The sequence below is a fragment of the Sapajus apella genome, unplaced genomic scaffold (genome assembly GCF_009761245.1).
Source record: "Sapajus apella isolate SASKATOON/1434 unplaced genomic scaffold, GSC_monkey_1.0 scaffold21, whole genome shotgun sequence".
In the NCBI taxonomy this organism is placed as follows: domain Eukaryota; kingdom Metazoa; phylum Chordata; class Mammalia; order Primates; family Cebidae; genus Sapajus; species Sapajus apella.
The window spans coordinates 1,649,606-1,665,703 of NW_022436961.1; the positions used below are offsets into that span (position 1 = coordinate 1,649,606).

Genomic DNA, 16,098 nt, shown 5'->3' on the forward strand with positions numbered 1-16,098 from the left:
CAGGCAGATCACCTAAGGTCGGGAGTTCGAGACCAGCCTGAATGACCAACATGGAGAAACCCCATCTCTACTAAAAATACAAAAGTAGCCAGGCATCGTGGCGCATACCTGTAATCCCAGCTACTCGGGAGGCTGAGGCAGGAGAATCACTTGAACCCAGGAGGCAGAGGTTGCGGTGAACAGAGATTTCACCATTGCGCTCCAGCCTGGGCAACAAGGGCAAAACTCCGTCTCAAAAACAAACAAACAAACAAACAAACAAACAAAACAAATAAATGCTACATATACATGTGTATACATAGCTGCATAGAAAAGAATTGGGAAAATTTTACGAAAATATCTAGACATCTGATTTTTATTTTATGCTTCTTACTTTTCTGTATTTTCCCACATTTCTAAGATTTGGGAATATATTTATTTTATAATTGAGAAAGTGAGGCTCATTTGCATTAAGGTGGGGTACTACCTAGATGTATGAGAATGACCGCACTATTCCATGGGGAATTTCCACCAGAAATTGGGAAATGCTCCTGGAATCACGAGCCTGGACTGTGTGCTGGGCCTTCTGAGTGTGCACCTCACTCTTTACCACAAGGAGGAGCAAGGAAACAACGTAAAAGAGAAGCCAGACAGGGAGGGGAGGAGGGCTTGGGGGGTACGGGGAAGGGAGTGGGGGATGAGGGGAGAGCCCAAGACGACAACCTCCCCTCTCACCCCAGATCTTCATGAGGTTATGAACGTAACTGTGAATTAGTATCTGAGCTGTGTCTGGGGACTTTCTGGCAAAGTCAGAATCTAATTTGTATTTTGTTTTTAGATTTTTTTTCTCTTTTTTTGAGACGGGATGTCACTGTGTTGCCCAGGCTGGAGTGCAACAATGCCATCTTGGTTCACTGCAGCCTCAACCTCCCAGGGTCAAGCGATCCTCCCACCTTAGGCTCCTTGAGGGACCACAGGAGTGCACCACCACACCCGGCTAATTTTTCTATTTTTTGTAGAGATGGGGTCTCACAATGTTGCCCAGGCTGGTCTCAAACTACTGGGGTCAAGCAATCATCTTGCCTTGTCCTCCCAAAGTGCTGGAATTAGAGTGCCTGGCCACAAATCTGATCTGAATGTCAGAAGGGCAGCAAGTAATTACTAAGTTGTTTTATGGGGAAACCAATGTTGTCACTGTACCACGCACAGCTCCGTTACAGCCTGATGACACAACCTACAAGTCATTTAGCCTCAGTCACTTCCTTGTGAAGCTTTCACCTCCCATTTAATCAGAGACAGTTTGGGAAAGAAGGAGGTGACATATACCCATAGTTGTAATTGGAAAATAGCCCAGGCAGTGTTCCTTGTGATTTTATTTTGTTTCCATCAGCTTGGTGTTTGGAAGTAGACATCAGTTAACAAGCTGTGTAGCAGGCATAGAGGAAAGCATGAACTTTGAAACTAGAGTTCTTACATTCAGATCCCAGGTCTGCAGCCCCCTCGTTTTGGGCCCGTGGCAGATTACTGGTCCCTCTGAGTCTCAGTGTCTTCATTTTTAACCTGGAGATGCCCGGGAGGAAATTCCTGCTGGGTAAGATCCCCCAGAGGGAGGCTTCAGCCACAGGCAGCTTTCTTTGGCCAAAGTCTTGGTAAGGCCTGGATGACACTTGGGCTAGGAGCCTGGGACAGAGGGGCCAAGATCACACCCATGGAGTCAGATACACCCCAACACCCAGAAAGACTGGGTTTCCTAATGCAGCAGGATTCACCACTTACATCTAAGGAAAAGAATCAGACCTGGACAGGCACTGTGGCTCATGCCTGTAATCCCAGCACTTTGGGAGGCCAAGGTGGGAGGATCACTTGAGCCCGGGAGTTCAAGAACAGCCTGGGCAACATAGCAACATCCCATCTCTACAAAAAGTTTAAAAATTAGCTGTTGTGGTGGCATGCGTCTGTAGTCCCAGCTACTCGGGGAGCTGAGCCCAGGAGTTTGAGGCTATAGTGAGCTGTGCTTGCACCACTGCACTCCAGCCCGGGGGACAAAATGAGACCCTGTCCCTAAAAATAAAAGAATTGAAGAATGAAAGCCGGGCGCGGTGGCTCAAGCCTGTAATCCCAGCACTGTGGGAGGCCGAGGCGGGTGGATCACGAGGTCAAGAGATCGAGACCATCCTGGTCAACAAGGTGAAACCCCGTCTCTACTAAAAATACAAAAAACATTAGCTGGGCATGGTGGCACGTGCCTGTAATCCCAGCTACTCAGGAGGCTGAGGCAGGAGAATTGCCTGAAAACCCAGGAGGCGGAGGTTGCGGTGAGCCGAGATCGCGCCATTGCACTCCAGCCTGGGTAACAAGAGCGAAACTCCGTCTCAAAAAAAAAAAAAAAAAAAAAAAAAGAATTGAAGAATGAGACCCAATTCGGTCTGCATCTTAGGGTCCAGATCCAAAGATGGCAGAACTCCTCATGTTTTGTGTACCATGAACATGTCAGCGGCGGCGTGGCACAGAGGAAGGGAAGCGGGTCAGTGTGCAGGAACAAGGCAGCGTGGGTGAGGTGCTTAGGAACTAGGAAGGCACAAATAGACACAACTGGATTTTTTCCCTCTCTTTTGAAACTGTCTTGCTCTGTCACCCAGGCTGGAGGGCAGTGGTGCCATCTTGGCGCACTGCAACCTCTGCCTCCCAGGTTCAAGTGACTCTTCTGTCTCAGCCTCCTGAGAAGCTGAGATTACAAGCACACACCACCATGCCTGGTTAATTTTTTTTTTATTTTTAGTAGAGACAGGGTTTTACCACGTTGGCTAGGCCGGTATCGAACTCTTGATCTCAAGGGATCCACCCGCCTGGGACTCACAAAATGCTGGGATTATGGGTATGAGACACAGCACCTGGCCAACCTGATTTTTTTTTTAAACAAAACAATGGGCCAGGCATGATGGCTCATGCCTGTAATCCCAGCATTTTGGGAGGCTGAGGTGGGTGGATTGCCTGAGCTCAGTAGTTCGTGACCAGGCTGGGCAACATGGTGAAACCCCATCTCTACTAAAAAAATACAAAAAATTAGCTGACTGTGGTGGTGTGCACCTGTAGTCTCAGCTACTCAGGAGGCTGAGACAAGAGAATTGCTTGAACCCAGGAGGCAGAGGTTGCATTGAGCCAAGATCGTGCCACTGCACTTCAGCATGGGTGTCAGAGCAAGACTCCATTTCAAACAAACAAAACAAACAATGGCAGAGCCTATCCTTGAGGAAGGAGGGTCCAGAGAGCCTGGTGCTATTCCCAGCCAGGAGGACGTGTGAAGTCAGGACAACTCCAAAACTGTTGCTGCTGGAAAGGGTGGTTCCCTGCACCAGCACATTGCACAGCTCCGAAGGCGTTGGCCACATGCACCGACCATGGTCCGAAGGTGCCTCCTGGAGCTGAGCAACTCCAGGGCCTTGGCAGATGTCAGCCGAAGCTCCCAGAAGACTGGTGTGTAAAAGGCCCTCAAGACCAGGAGGAACTGAGGCTGCACGTGACGTGACCTGCCCCAGGCCACGCCGTCTGCAAAAGATGCTGGCACCAGCCACCCTGGCATCCAGCCTGTGCTGTCCCTGGGTGCTGCCCTTCACTCCTCAGCCTTGCGGAGGGCTGGACTTACCTTCTGACCTCAGGGAACCAAACGGCAACGTTTCTGTCATCTCTGTGATCACATCCTGCGGTCTGTTTGCCCCATCAACATGCCCCTTCTCATCTTTTATTTTACGGAACATTTCCTGTGAGATTCTGCCAAAGACCTGCTTGTTTCCGTTACTTTGATTTTCTTTTAAGGAAAGCAAAATTTATGGAAATCAAACTGGTTTTGACACAGGAGCCACAACAAATCAAACTTTCCTTTCCTGAGTGAGTATAAATAATTGGTTCTGACACACGCCTTTGACGTGAGCCACAGCAGCTGTCATGCGGGAGGACACGGGTGGCAGGCCTCAAACACCAGCGTGCAACTTTTACCCAAAGGGTGGAGTCAGTGCGGAAACTGGGACCTCTGGAAATTTCTTTTTGAGAAATTTCATTTCCTCTAAGCTTAGTCAATATTACTCAATTTTAGTGTTCCCTTGGCCCAGGTGGTTACTGCAAAACAGGGAGCATCAGCCTGAGATTTTCAGTTAACCTGTAATCCTTGCCAGGGGGCGTCAGGATGGCAGTGTCTTTGCCAGAACTTTGCAGGATGGCTTCCTTTGTTCTGTGGCTACAGGAGTGTCTTGTGGTGTGTCGCTTTTCCAAAGACAACCACGGCTCCAAGTGCCACTTGGGAGGGCTTGTGGAACGGGTTCTGTGAAGTTGCTGCTGCCGTGGCCTGCGCCGCGAAGCTTGTGGCCTGACCTGAGAGCAGAGAGGACACCCTTTAAACAGAAACGTTTTTAAAGTTTCCCTCTCCCTACTTAATTCTCCCTGCCATCCTCTCCCTACTGCCCCATCATCTCTAATCCCCAAATAATGGAGATGCGGGCTCCTGGCAGTAAATGGTGCCACGGGGCATCTCATTTCAGTTGTTGGCATCCTCGTGGAGGGATGCTGGGCTGATTAGTAGCAGGGGAGCAGCCTTGGGAAATCTGAAAATATACCAGAAGTCATTTTCCAGGAACTACCTCCCATGCTTACTTTCCTCCAATTGCTCTGGCTTTTTAGAGACTGAAATCCTAGTCTTATTGCAAAACGAGCCCTCAGATTAAGGGAGATTTTTCTTTGATGAGTTGTATGAAACACATGTCCATTGGCAGCCTGCAGAGGTTGGTCCATGGGGGACGCTAGGCACTAAAATCTATGGAAGATGGAAAGTTCTGGCCTGGAAAATGGATGAGAGACATTTGTTTAGAGGGTTTTTGCTTTGTTTTGCTTTTTTTTTGAGTCGTGCTCTGTTGCCCAGGCTGGAGTACAGCAGTGCAATCTTGGCTCACTGCAACCTCTGCCTCCCGGGTTCAAACAATTCTCCTGCCTCAGCCTCCAGAGTAGCTGGGATTACAGGCATGAGCCACCACGCCCAGCTAATTTTTGTATTTTAGTAGAGACAGGGTTTTGCCAGGCATGCTGGTCTCAAACTCCTGACCTCAAGTGATCCGCCCCCCTCACTCTCCCCAAGTGCTGGGATCATAGGCATGAGCCACCGCGCCCAGCCCCAGCTCATGGTCTGGTTGTAGAGACAAAGACGTAGGCGATGGCGTGAGGTTTTGGAAGCGTCGTGGCTGGTTGGTGGCTTGGGTATGCAGAGCAGGGCTGACGGGGCAGCGGAGGGGAGTCCCACCGGTGATGGAGTCAGGCCCAGCCCCAAAGCCCACACTCTCTTAGTGCTGAGACAAAGACAGAGATGGACAGACACAGACAGACAGAGGGTCGCTTTTCAGTGTTGTTCACCCCTGTTGGCGACCCTCTGGTGCCTGCACCTGCCCCTCTCATCTGTCTCTCAAAGGCAAAACAAAGAGCCTTATTGGTGGAAGACACGCTGCTCATATCTCCGTAGTAGATACCCTGCAAACAGTTGACTGTGCGGACAGCTTTTCCCAAGGCACACTCTCATCCTGCTCCCCCAACCTGATTTTCATCCTGAATTCTCTGTCTCTGGCCCACCTCCACCCACCCAGTGCACCAAATCAGAGAGGGCAGGATCATCCCAGCTCCCCCCCACTCCACTCCCACATCCAGTGATGCAGCTTTAACTTCAGACTTCCCTCCTTTGCTTGGTTCCCATTGTCACTGTGGCACTGCCTCAGATTGGACCTCTTCATTGTCATCTGGGCAATGACAACTGAGTCCTAAGTGGCCCCAGCCTCTCCTCTCTCTCACTGCGACCCAAGCACCACACTGCCACCAGCATTGTACCCTGGAAGCAAATTAGATCACACCAGGGTCTTCCTTTCTTCCTTTCATTTTTATTTCTTTCCCTCTCTCCCTCCCTCCTTTCCTCCCTCCCTTCCTTCCTTCCTTCCTTTTTTTGGTGGGAGGACAGGGTCTCGCTTTGTCACCTAGGCTCGAGTGCAGTGGTATGATCATGCAGTCTTGACCTCTTAGGCTCAAGCAACCCTCTTACCTCAGCCTCCTGAATAGCCAGGACTACAGACACGTGCCACCACACCAGGGTCATTTTTATATTTTTTTGTAGAGGTAGGGCGTTGTGATGTTGTCCAGGCTTGGTCTTGAACTCCTTCCTTTACGTGATCCTCCCACCACAGCTTCCCAAGTAGCAGGGACTACAGGCTCATGCTGGCGTGCCCAGCTGATGTTGTTTCTTTTTCGTGGAGACAGGGTCTCACCATGTTGCTCGGGCTGCTCTCACGCCCTGGCCGCAAGCGGTCCTCTTGCCTTATCCCCCTCACAAAGTGCTGGGTACAGGCGTGAGCCACTGCACCCAGCGGACCATGCCATTCTCAGCCTGAAATATCTCCAATGACTTCACATTGTGTAGAGAATAGAATCTGACTTTCTTAGCATGGCATAGCAGGGTCTGCATCTTGCTTCATCTCGTCCTTCCATCATCTGCCACAGCCACACGATCTCTCACTAGCGCCTAAGTGCACCTCTTGCCCTTGCGCACACTCCACTCTCTGAACCCAGGCGAGAACATCGCCGACTTCCCCACCTAGGAAGCTCTTATGCAACCCACTAAACTCAGCTCAAATATTACCTTCTCTGTAAACATACTCCTTTATTTCTTTAGAAAGTCTAAATCATGCCTTCCTCTGTATTTATATCTTTGTAAGTCCTCTGGCGTTGTGTTTATATCTTTATATAAGTGCTTGTCATAATATATTGAAATCATCCATACATACATGTCTTCTGTCTGGATATCTCTCCTTCTGTCACCCAGGCTCTGTCATCCATCCATACATGTCTTCTGTCTGTTTTACATAGAGACAGATAGATAGATGGATAGTTAGTTAAGATAAGCAGATAGATAGAGGCTGGAGTGCAGCGGCAAAATTATAGCTCACTGCAGCCTCAATCTCCTGGGCTTAAATGATCCTCCCACCTCAGCTTCCTGAGTTACTAAAACTACAGGTGCACACTACAGTGCCTGGCTAATTTTTTTTTTTTTTTTTTTTTTTGTGGAGACAAGATCTCAATATGTTGCCCAGGCTGGTCTTGATCTCCTGCACTCAAGAGATCTTCCCGCGTTGGCCTCCCAAAGTGCTGGGATTACAGGTGTGAGCCACTGTGCCCGGCCATCGGAGTTTTATATTTTATTGCCAACATCTAATCTAAGGCTCTGCTCCACGCTGAATGCTCATTGGCTGTTCGTACCTTGTTACAGAAGTTCCTGACGGTCCTTTCGTCTGTGTATATTGCCAGGGGCCTTTGGTAACCTGAAATTCCCTTATGGTGAGGCAGCAGGAAGCAGAGAAACCTAGCAGAGACAGAACCTTGGGGCTCTCTCCTTTATCTTTGGTCATAATTGTCCAACTTCAAAATAAATTCTGCAACACCACTAGTCACCAGGGTTATCATCCTATCAAAGGGTGTTTGATGTTGTCAGTTTAAGGGATTAAAATAAGTAACTTCCACACAAGAGGTAGACAAGCAATACCAACCTGAGAACGAGAGCCAAGTACTGGGAAGGCTCGAATCACCTGCATCACCTTCGGAATGGCACTGCATTACTCAAAATTGAGAATGTTCTCGTGCACAGAATGCTGAGATTCATGTCAATGAACTGATGTTAGGTTGTTCTGCAGGAAAACATAGTAAATATTATCATTTATGGCATAAAAATATGTTTTCAGATGACTCTAGGCTAAGAGCAATGAAACAATGAAGAGAAAAAATGATCTTTTGACCCAGATCTAGATTGTTCTACCCTTAAAGTATTTAAGATGGTGATAAGCACATGTCTAAATTACCTGACTTCTCTGATAGTCAAATGCGAAAAAAAATCAGACGAGAAAGGGATAAAGTTGAAGTTTTAAAAAATTCATATTAGGAAAATTAGAAATACATGAAATTTCATCTGAAATCAACCAGAGACTTGGATCCTGTTCTGCTTGAGTTTTACATCATGCAATACAAATTAAATACGTTGCTGATAAAATGGACCCAAAGCTTCCTATTGAATTATATAAAATGAGCTTTCTATCATTGTCCTCACCTTTGAAAAATAGGATTTTCATAAATCACACTATTTTCCTAATAACCCTAACTTCAAACAGTTCAATTTTTATTTAAAGGAAAGCAATTTCCCAAATGGCATTTAGTTAGAACAGGTGCTGTTCCATTGACAACTTTTAAACGGTTGGAATTAGCTTTGACATCTGGATGCCAGAGCTAATCAGGGGGCGTTTTCTCTTTTTCTATCTGTACTCACTATCTGAAGCCCAGTTTACAGCTTCTGAGTGTATTTTGTACCTCGTTAAATGTTTTTGGCATCCTCTATAGCATATTGGCCAGTATGATTCATCCTTTCTTTGAGCACAATTAGCTGTGAAAACAGATCTTAGGACAGACTCCCTCCCCCGCCCCAAAGGATTACTGAAGGTAGGAAATGCAGGTGATTATCAGAGTTTGCCTTTGATACAGACATCCTGCTCTGCCTTGGCCCTTTGAACTAACTTTGATATGCAATAATTAAGAGGGATTCAACCCCTGGAGGAGAAGCCTCATGGCCCTGCCTCTTCTCTCCTTCTATTGAGTCCTTGTTTTGAACTATTGATCAAACAGATTTGAAGGGATTTGTTGAAGCCTGTGTGGGGTAGGAGGAAGGAACAGAGTCGGGAGGAGGCACATCTGGTTATAAATAGTTTCAGGAGGAACCTGCTGGTCAGACCTGGCTCAGCTGATTTCAAGCACCTTACTCAGACAAAATTTTGCTTCTCTTTCAGAAAAAGCAGTGATAAACTGACGACGTGCTGAGCTGCCAGCTTGGTGGATGCTCTGCTGTGGGTGGAGAGCAGCCTCGCTTCGGGGACACACAGTGCTGGGACCCTCCGGGAGCCTGGGGATTGAAGGATGGTGGCAGCCGTCCTGCTGGGACTGAGCTGGCTCTGCTCTCCCCTGGGAGCTCTGGTCCTGGACTTCAACAACATCAGGAGCTCTGCCGATCTGCACAGGGCCGGGAAGGTAAGGCTGCTAGGGAAGGGCCCGAGGTACCGGGCTGCTGACAGCTGGGTGTTCTGTTTAGGCTTTAGTAAGTCATTTTGATTCATGTGTGAAATGTCTTACCTTGCAGGTAAATTGAATTGGTTTTGGATTTGGAGGGCACCCTGTTAAGACCCAGTGGCCTTAGCATGAATGTATGAAATAAACACAGTGGCTTTCCGCATCATTCGTTTGTAAGTCAGGGAATAAACGCACACTTCGGAAGCTCTGCTCTGTGCCAGCTCTTTTACATGTAATACCTCAATTACCCTTCCTCACAACTTGAGACAGGTGAAACACCCCCTAATTCCAGATGAGGAAATAAGACTCAGAGAGGCTGAGGAGCTTACCCCAGCTCACACAGCCAGCAAACAGGGGGGCAAGGATTTAAACGGAGGGCCGCGATGCATTGCCTGGTCACCGTCTAACTTCACAGAGAGCTGTTTTAGGGATCACTTTATATAAGTGTATGTTATTATATATCTTATGTATTACTATATATATCATATATACTATACCTACATTACATATCCATGTAAAAGCATCAACTGTTGATGGGAACAACTGATCTTCAGTGTCTCTTTCTCTGTGCAAATGAGGCATCACTGAAAATCAAAGGACAGTTCACTTAGGGAAGGCTCTTTAGGTTAAATTTGATTCACTAGAGTAAAAAATCAAATAGGAATGCCTCAAACATCAGTACTATATTTAATTAAACTGCAGCCAGCCTCTAGAGTTAAGATCTATTGAATATCTCATAATCACCTGTCAAGACACACATAGGAAAACATTTTCTCCCATTTTCACAAAGAGCACAGGAAAACGAAATTCTGAGTTCAGACAATTTTTCAAACTCAAATAGCCTTTGCAGCACCCAGGCCTCTTCCCAGGTGATCTGAGCTTCCCTTCGTGGGAGAGAACCATTTCCACCGAAAAATAAGATGCTGCCCAGGGTTTGTCACAGTGCCACTGTCCTTTGGCTCCCTCCGCCTCCTGCCTTGAATAAAAAGTCATCTTCCATTGTGTTGGATTTTCTAGCCTTGTGACAGCAGCTTCCCTCCACAGGGCTCACAGTGCCTGTCTGACATGGACTGCAATACCAGAAAGTTCTGCCTCCAGCCCCACGATGAGATGCCGTTCTGTGCTACGTGTCGTGGGTTGCGGAGGAGATGCCAGCGAGATGCCATGTGCTGCCCTGGGACATTCTGTGTGAATGGTGAGTGGCCATAACGCCAACAGTGGTTTTTAAACCGAAGGCAGTGTCTAAGCTCCATGGACAAGAATATTCCAGGGCAGGTACTCTCTAACGGCGCTTCCTAGATTCATGCGTGAAGTAAATTTATACAGCTGCCTTTCTTTTTTCTTTTCTTTTTTTTTTTTTTTTTTGAGACAGAGCCTTGCTTTTGTTGCCCAGACTGGAGTGCAATGGCACGATCTCAGCTCACTGCAACCTCTGCCTCCTGGGTTCAAGACATTCTCCTTCCTCAGCCTCTGGAATAACTGGGATTACAGGAGTGCACCACCATGCCCAGCTAATTTTTGTATTTTTAGTAGAGACGGGTTTTTGCCATGTTGGTCAGGCTAGTCTCGAACCCCTGGCCTCAGGTGATCCACCCATCTCAGCCTTACAAAGTGCTGAGATTATAGGTGTGAACCACCGTGCCTGGCCTGCCTTTTCTTAATGAAACAGAATAATTTATTTCCTGGCAACAGCTCTTGCCAATGACTTGGAGATAATGATTTTGAAGGAAAGATTCAAGCTGGAATCATTCAAATACTTCCATTTCCACTTGGATTCTATTAGCTACTTTTATTGGAATCCGATTTCCATTTAGCTACCTTCTCTGCCATATGTGAGCATGTAAATATTTAGTTCGTGTCCCAGAAATCTAGGAAGTTATATATAAACTGAGGGCAGAGGTGCTGCCAAACTAAGTAACAGTAGGCTAATTAGTGTGGCTGTGGTTCTCCTTCTTGAAGTTAATAATTCTAGTTACACCTGGTTGTCTCTCAGATGTGTGTACTGCAATGGAAGATGCAACCCCAATATTGGAAAGACAGCCTGACGAGCAAGATGGCACAGATGCAGAAGGAGCAACTGGGCACCCAGTTCAGGAAAACCAACCCAAGAGGAAGCCAAGTATTAAGAAATCACAGGGCAGGAAGGGTAAGAGCAGCATTCTGAGCTCATTTTATTTCAGAAATGCATTTTCTCCTCTCAGCCTCTTAAGGATAGGCTGACTGACTTTATTCTTCTCCATCAGAGAAACACTTAGGGAGCATGTGCTGTTGTAATCTCTTTCCATAAGAAGCTGTGGGGTCGCATAGACAGTGGCCTAAGGCAGTCTGCAGGTTGAGAGAACAAGAGAATGGCCAGTTCTCTTGTTGAATAAATTCCAAATGAATAAATTCCACTGGGTAGGGGTGGAATTGCCATTGCATTACCGCCTTTAGCCTAAGACCTAGCTCTGTGAGACCCGCGTGCTGTGTCTATTTTTACTTTGTGACTGTCAGTTGTAGGTCCCATCCCCTTATCCCAGTAGCAGTGCCCGGGCAGGCCGCTTTTCCCGTTTATCACTAAACCCCACATTAACCTTGTTACAGGACAAGAAGGAGAAAGTTGTCTGAGAACTTTTGACTGTGGCCCTGGACTTTGCTGTGCTCGTCATTTTTGGACGAAAATTTGTAAGCCAGTCCTTTTGGAGGGACAGGTCTGCTCCAGGAGAGGGCATAAAGACACTGCTCAAGCTCCAGAAATCTTCCAGCGTTGCGACTGTGGCCCTGGACTACTGTGTCGAAGCCAACTGGCCGGCGATGGGCAGCATCCACGGTTAAGAGTATGCCAAAAAATTGAAAAGCTATAAATATCTCAACGTAAAGAAGAATCCTCATTGCATTCGGGCTCAGTCTTGGACATGAACTTTCAAATGTCTCCATACAGATCTCTCCTGAAATCAAATCTTGCAGCAAGCAAAATAGCCTGAAACTAGAGAACTGAGATGATGGCTTTGTGATGAATGAGACTAGCATTAGCTTTTTGTCTGTTTTTCCAGAAAACCAATGAGATTCTGTAACAAAAAAATTTATTTCTAATCTAAGGGCTCCATTAATTCAAATCTTTAAGAATTGAAATTGTATATATTTAAGGTATACAGCGTGATGTTTTGAAATACATATACTATAGTTGAGCTACAGCTCTCTCTCCAAATAAATCTTTAAGCAATTTCTGGTGAAGGCTGGTGCCTGACAGTATCCTAGGGGGGAAAAATGATGGCATCTGAAGTTAAAAGGAAATTAATTCTTTTATCTTCCCAGGGAAAATTATCACAACAAATACTGTATTTTTCCTTAAAAACCCTATTGTTTATTTCCATTCATTTCTTGGAAAGGAAATGGCATTTCACTACAAAATAATTTGGTTAATAAAGAAGTTTCAAAAAGTAATATCTTATGTCTGTGTAGTCCTTTGCAAGTTATAAAGCATTTTTACGTGTTTTCGATAGTTTTACTTACCATAGGATAACTTTTTATATTTATATAATTTATAATTTCAAATTATATAATTTGAAAGGCAGGGCTTTCGAGGAGTGTCACTTATACATTTTGGCCACTTGCATTTAAAAGTTAGCCCAGAGGAAAAATCAGGCAAAAAAGTGAAATTTTTGTATTAAGTTTAAAAGACTATATTTTTGTGCATAGAAGTGGTTGTGCTTAGTAAAGCTCTTTCTAGTGAATTTCAAGCAAGTGCTACAGATTTCATTTCAGAGATAAACCATATACCTGTTTTTCTATTCAGGTTATAAGTATATATTACAAGATCAATGATATGGTTTGGACGTTTGTCCTCTCTGTCTCATGTTGAAATGTGACCTCCAGTGTTGGAGGTGGGGCCTGGTGGGAGGTGACTAGACCATGGGGGCCGATTCCTCATGAATGGCTCAGCACAATCCTCTTGGTGATAAGTGAGTTGTTAGTTCACACAAGATCTGATTGTCTAAGAGAGTATGGCACCTCCTCTCTCTCTCTCATTCCTGCTTTCGCCATGTGAAGTGCCTGCTCCTGCTTCATCTCCCACCATGAGCAAAACCTTCCTGAGGCCTCCCAAGAAGCTTAGCAGACGCCAGTGCCATGCTTCCTATATAGTCTCCAGAACCATGAGCCAATTAATCCTTTTTCTTCTTTTTTTTTTTGAGACAGAGTCTCACTCTGATCCGGGTTGGAATGCAATGGTGCAATCTCAGCTCACTGCAACCTCTGCCTCCTGGGTTCAAGGAATTCTCCTGCCTCAGTCTGGCAAGTAGCTGGGATTACAGGTGTGTGACACCATGCCCAGCTAATTTTTGTATTTTTAGTAGAGACAGGGTTTCACCATGTTGGCCAGGCTGGTCGCGAACTCCTGACCTCATGGTCCACCAGACTCAGCCTCCCAAAGTGCTAGGATTACAGGCAAGAGCCACCACGCCGGCCAATTAAACCTTTTTGTTTCATAAACTACCCAGTCTCCAGGATTCTTTTATAGCAATGCGAGAATGGACTGATAACAATCAAATATGGGCCCAACAAAAAATTACACGTATAAAGGTCCCTAGTTACTGGTTTTTTTTTGAGATGGAGTCTTACTCTTGTCACCCAGGCTGGAGTGTAGTGGTGCGATCTCAGCTCACTGCAACCGCCACCTCCAAGTTCAAGCAATTTTCCCACCTCAGACTTGTAAGTAGCTGGGATTATAGACGTGCCACCACTCCCAGCTAGTTTTTATATTTTTGGTAGAAATGGGGTTTCACCATGTTGGCCAGGCTGGTCTCCAACTGCTGACCTCAGGGTATCTGCCTGCCCCAGCCACCCAAAGTGCTGGGATTACAAGCATAAGCTACCACACCTGGTTTCTAGAAAATACTGAAAAATCTTCCCGAGGCTAGCTTCTGGTTGCACCTTAATTAACCAATTTGTGATCAGTAAGTAGGGGTAACATGGTTTACAGCATAGAGCAGAATATGAGAAAATAAAAACTTCCATTCAAGATCTGCTATGATCTCATATTTCTCTCTACCAAACCCATAGTAAAGTATGATCATGAATATGAAAATTTAAACATATTTGCTAAGTAAATAAGAACATCATCATCCAATAACAGTACAAGAGATTTTATTGACTACATTGCAAGCTAAAGCATGAAGAAGAAACGATCATTTAAAAACACCAAAGACCCTTACATAGCAAAGGTTAAGAAATAAATTAAGACTCCTATTGGGCTTTGTCTGCCAGGGAAGCTACAGGCCTCATTCGCTCCGGTCCTTGGGTTCTCGGTATTTCCACTGGATGTAATCAAAGATGTCTTTCTCACTATCCACTGGCAGCGGTTCTCCAGCAACTCCTGCAAGTACAGAGAGAAAAAACTTACTGTAAGAACCAGTTTTGTAATGTAGTTATAGAGGGGTTCAGGATTAAGAGTTGTGTGGGACAGGCCAGGCGCGGTGGCTCACACCTGTAATCCCAGCACTTTGGGAGGCTGAGGTGGGTGGATCACAAAGTCAAGAGATCAAGACCATCCTGGCCAACATGGTGAAACCATCTCTACTAAAAATACAAAAATTAGCCAGGTGTGGTGGCACACGCCTGTGGTCCCAGCTACTTGGGAGGCTGAGGTGGAAGAATCAGTTGAACCCTGTAGGCAGAGGTTGCAGTGAGCCGAGATTGGCCACTGCACTCCAGTCTGGTGATAGAGCAAGACTCCGTCTAAAAAAAAAAAAAAAAAAAAAAAAAAGAGTTGTGTGGGACTTGCTTTCAGAAGAAAAAAGAAAATGGTAACCAAGTCACTGGCCAGGCATGGTGGCTTACACCTATAATCCCAGCACTTTAGGAGGCCGAGGCAGACGGATCACCTGAGGGCAGGAGTGTGAGACCAGCTTGACCAACACGAAGAAACCCCATCTCTACTAAAAATACAAAATTAGCAGGCATGGTAGCACATGCCTGTAATCCCAGCTACTCGGGAGGCTGAGGCAGGAGAATTGCTTGAACCCAGGAGGCGGAGATTGCAGTGAGCTGAGATTGCGCCACTGCCCTCCATCCTGGGCAACAACAGTGAAACTCAGTCTCAGAAAAAAGACACTGACCACGTCCATCCTCTCCCAGGAGCCTGTGCTGGAGCTCTGTCTCGTGTGTCACCAGTGCCACAAAGGGAAACTGGGGATCCCAGCTAGGGCCACTCAAGTCATCCTCACTCATGATTGTCCTCTCTGCTGGAGCCACTATGTATTATATAAAATACTCTAGTGAGTTCTTTTGCAACTCAGTTCTTGGACTAGCAGCACTGGCATTATCTAGAACAAGTTTATCCAGACCATGGCCCACATGTGGCCCAGCACGACTTTGAATGTGGCCCAACACAAATTCGTAAACTTTCTTAAAACACGATGAGATGTTTTTGTGATTTTTTTAAAAAAGCTCACCAGCTATCGTGTTAGTGTATTTTATGTGTGGCCCAAGACAATTATTCTTCTTCCAATGTGGCCCAGGGAAGCCAAAAGATTAGAAACCCTTGATCTAGAAGCTTACTAGAAATGCAGAATTCTGAGCCCCACTGCAAGCCCAAGGAATTAGAATCTGAATTTAGTCAGGTCCCCCGTGTTACTGGTATGCACAGTTAATTGTGAGAAGTACTGCCCTTGTTTACCAGAGATGAAAGCCTTATTTTACACTTTGAGCACAAAATGACAAAAGTTCATTCTCTTATAGAAAACCACACGGTATACTGTGAATGTTAACAGTACCCGTTAAGCACAGATTCTTTGAAAATTCTTTCAAAGCATGGAGCCAAAGGTACTGTGAATGCAAAGTGTGTGGCACTGAAAACAATGATACTTGAGTTCTGCGCTAACTGGCACAGAAACTACACTAACTGGCATAGAAACTACACTAACTGGCATAGTTACTAGAAGGCTTTTAGGGACACTACACTTGCTAAACCAAAGTATCTTTGAAAATAACCTCTCCAGATGAGAGATGATCTCT

General features: G+C 45.9%; 2 protein-coding genes across 6 annotated transcripts in view; one reads left to right on the plus strand and one right to left on the minus strand.

Moving 5' to 3' along the window:
- The first annotated feature begins 7,152 nt into the window (after positions 1-7,152).
- Positions 7,153-12,528, plus strand: DKK4 (dickkopf WNT signaling pathway inhibitor 4). The gene is made up of 4 exons (XM_032288070.1): positions 7,153-9,066; positions 10,150-10,300; positions 11,099-11,251; positions 11,689-12,528. Exons 1-4 carry the CDS (start codon positions 8,956-8,958, stop codon positions 11,946-11,948), a joined length of 675 nt encoding a protein of 224 aa, XP_032143961.1. The 5' UTR covers positions 7,153-8,955; the 3' UTR covers positions 11,949-12,528.
- A 1,684-nt stretch (positions 12,529-14,212) lies between these two features.
- POLB (DNA polymerase beta) overlaps positions 14,213-16,098 on the minus strand; it is a 30,875-nt gene continuing 28,989 nt past the window's right edge. For all 5 annotated transcript variants that reach the window (XM_032288072.1, XM_032288074.1, XM_032288075.1 and 2 more), the window contains one exon: positions 14,213-14,458. In XM_032288072.1, coding sequence (XP_032143963.1) covers positions 14,364-14,458 — 95 coding nt within the window. In that variant the 3' untranslated portion in view covers positions 14,213-14,363. The remainder of the gene's footprint in view (positions 14,459-16,098) is intronic.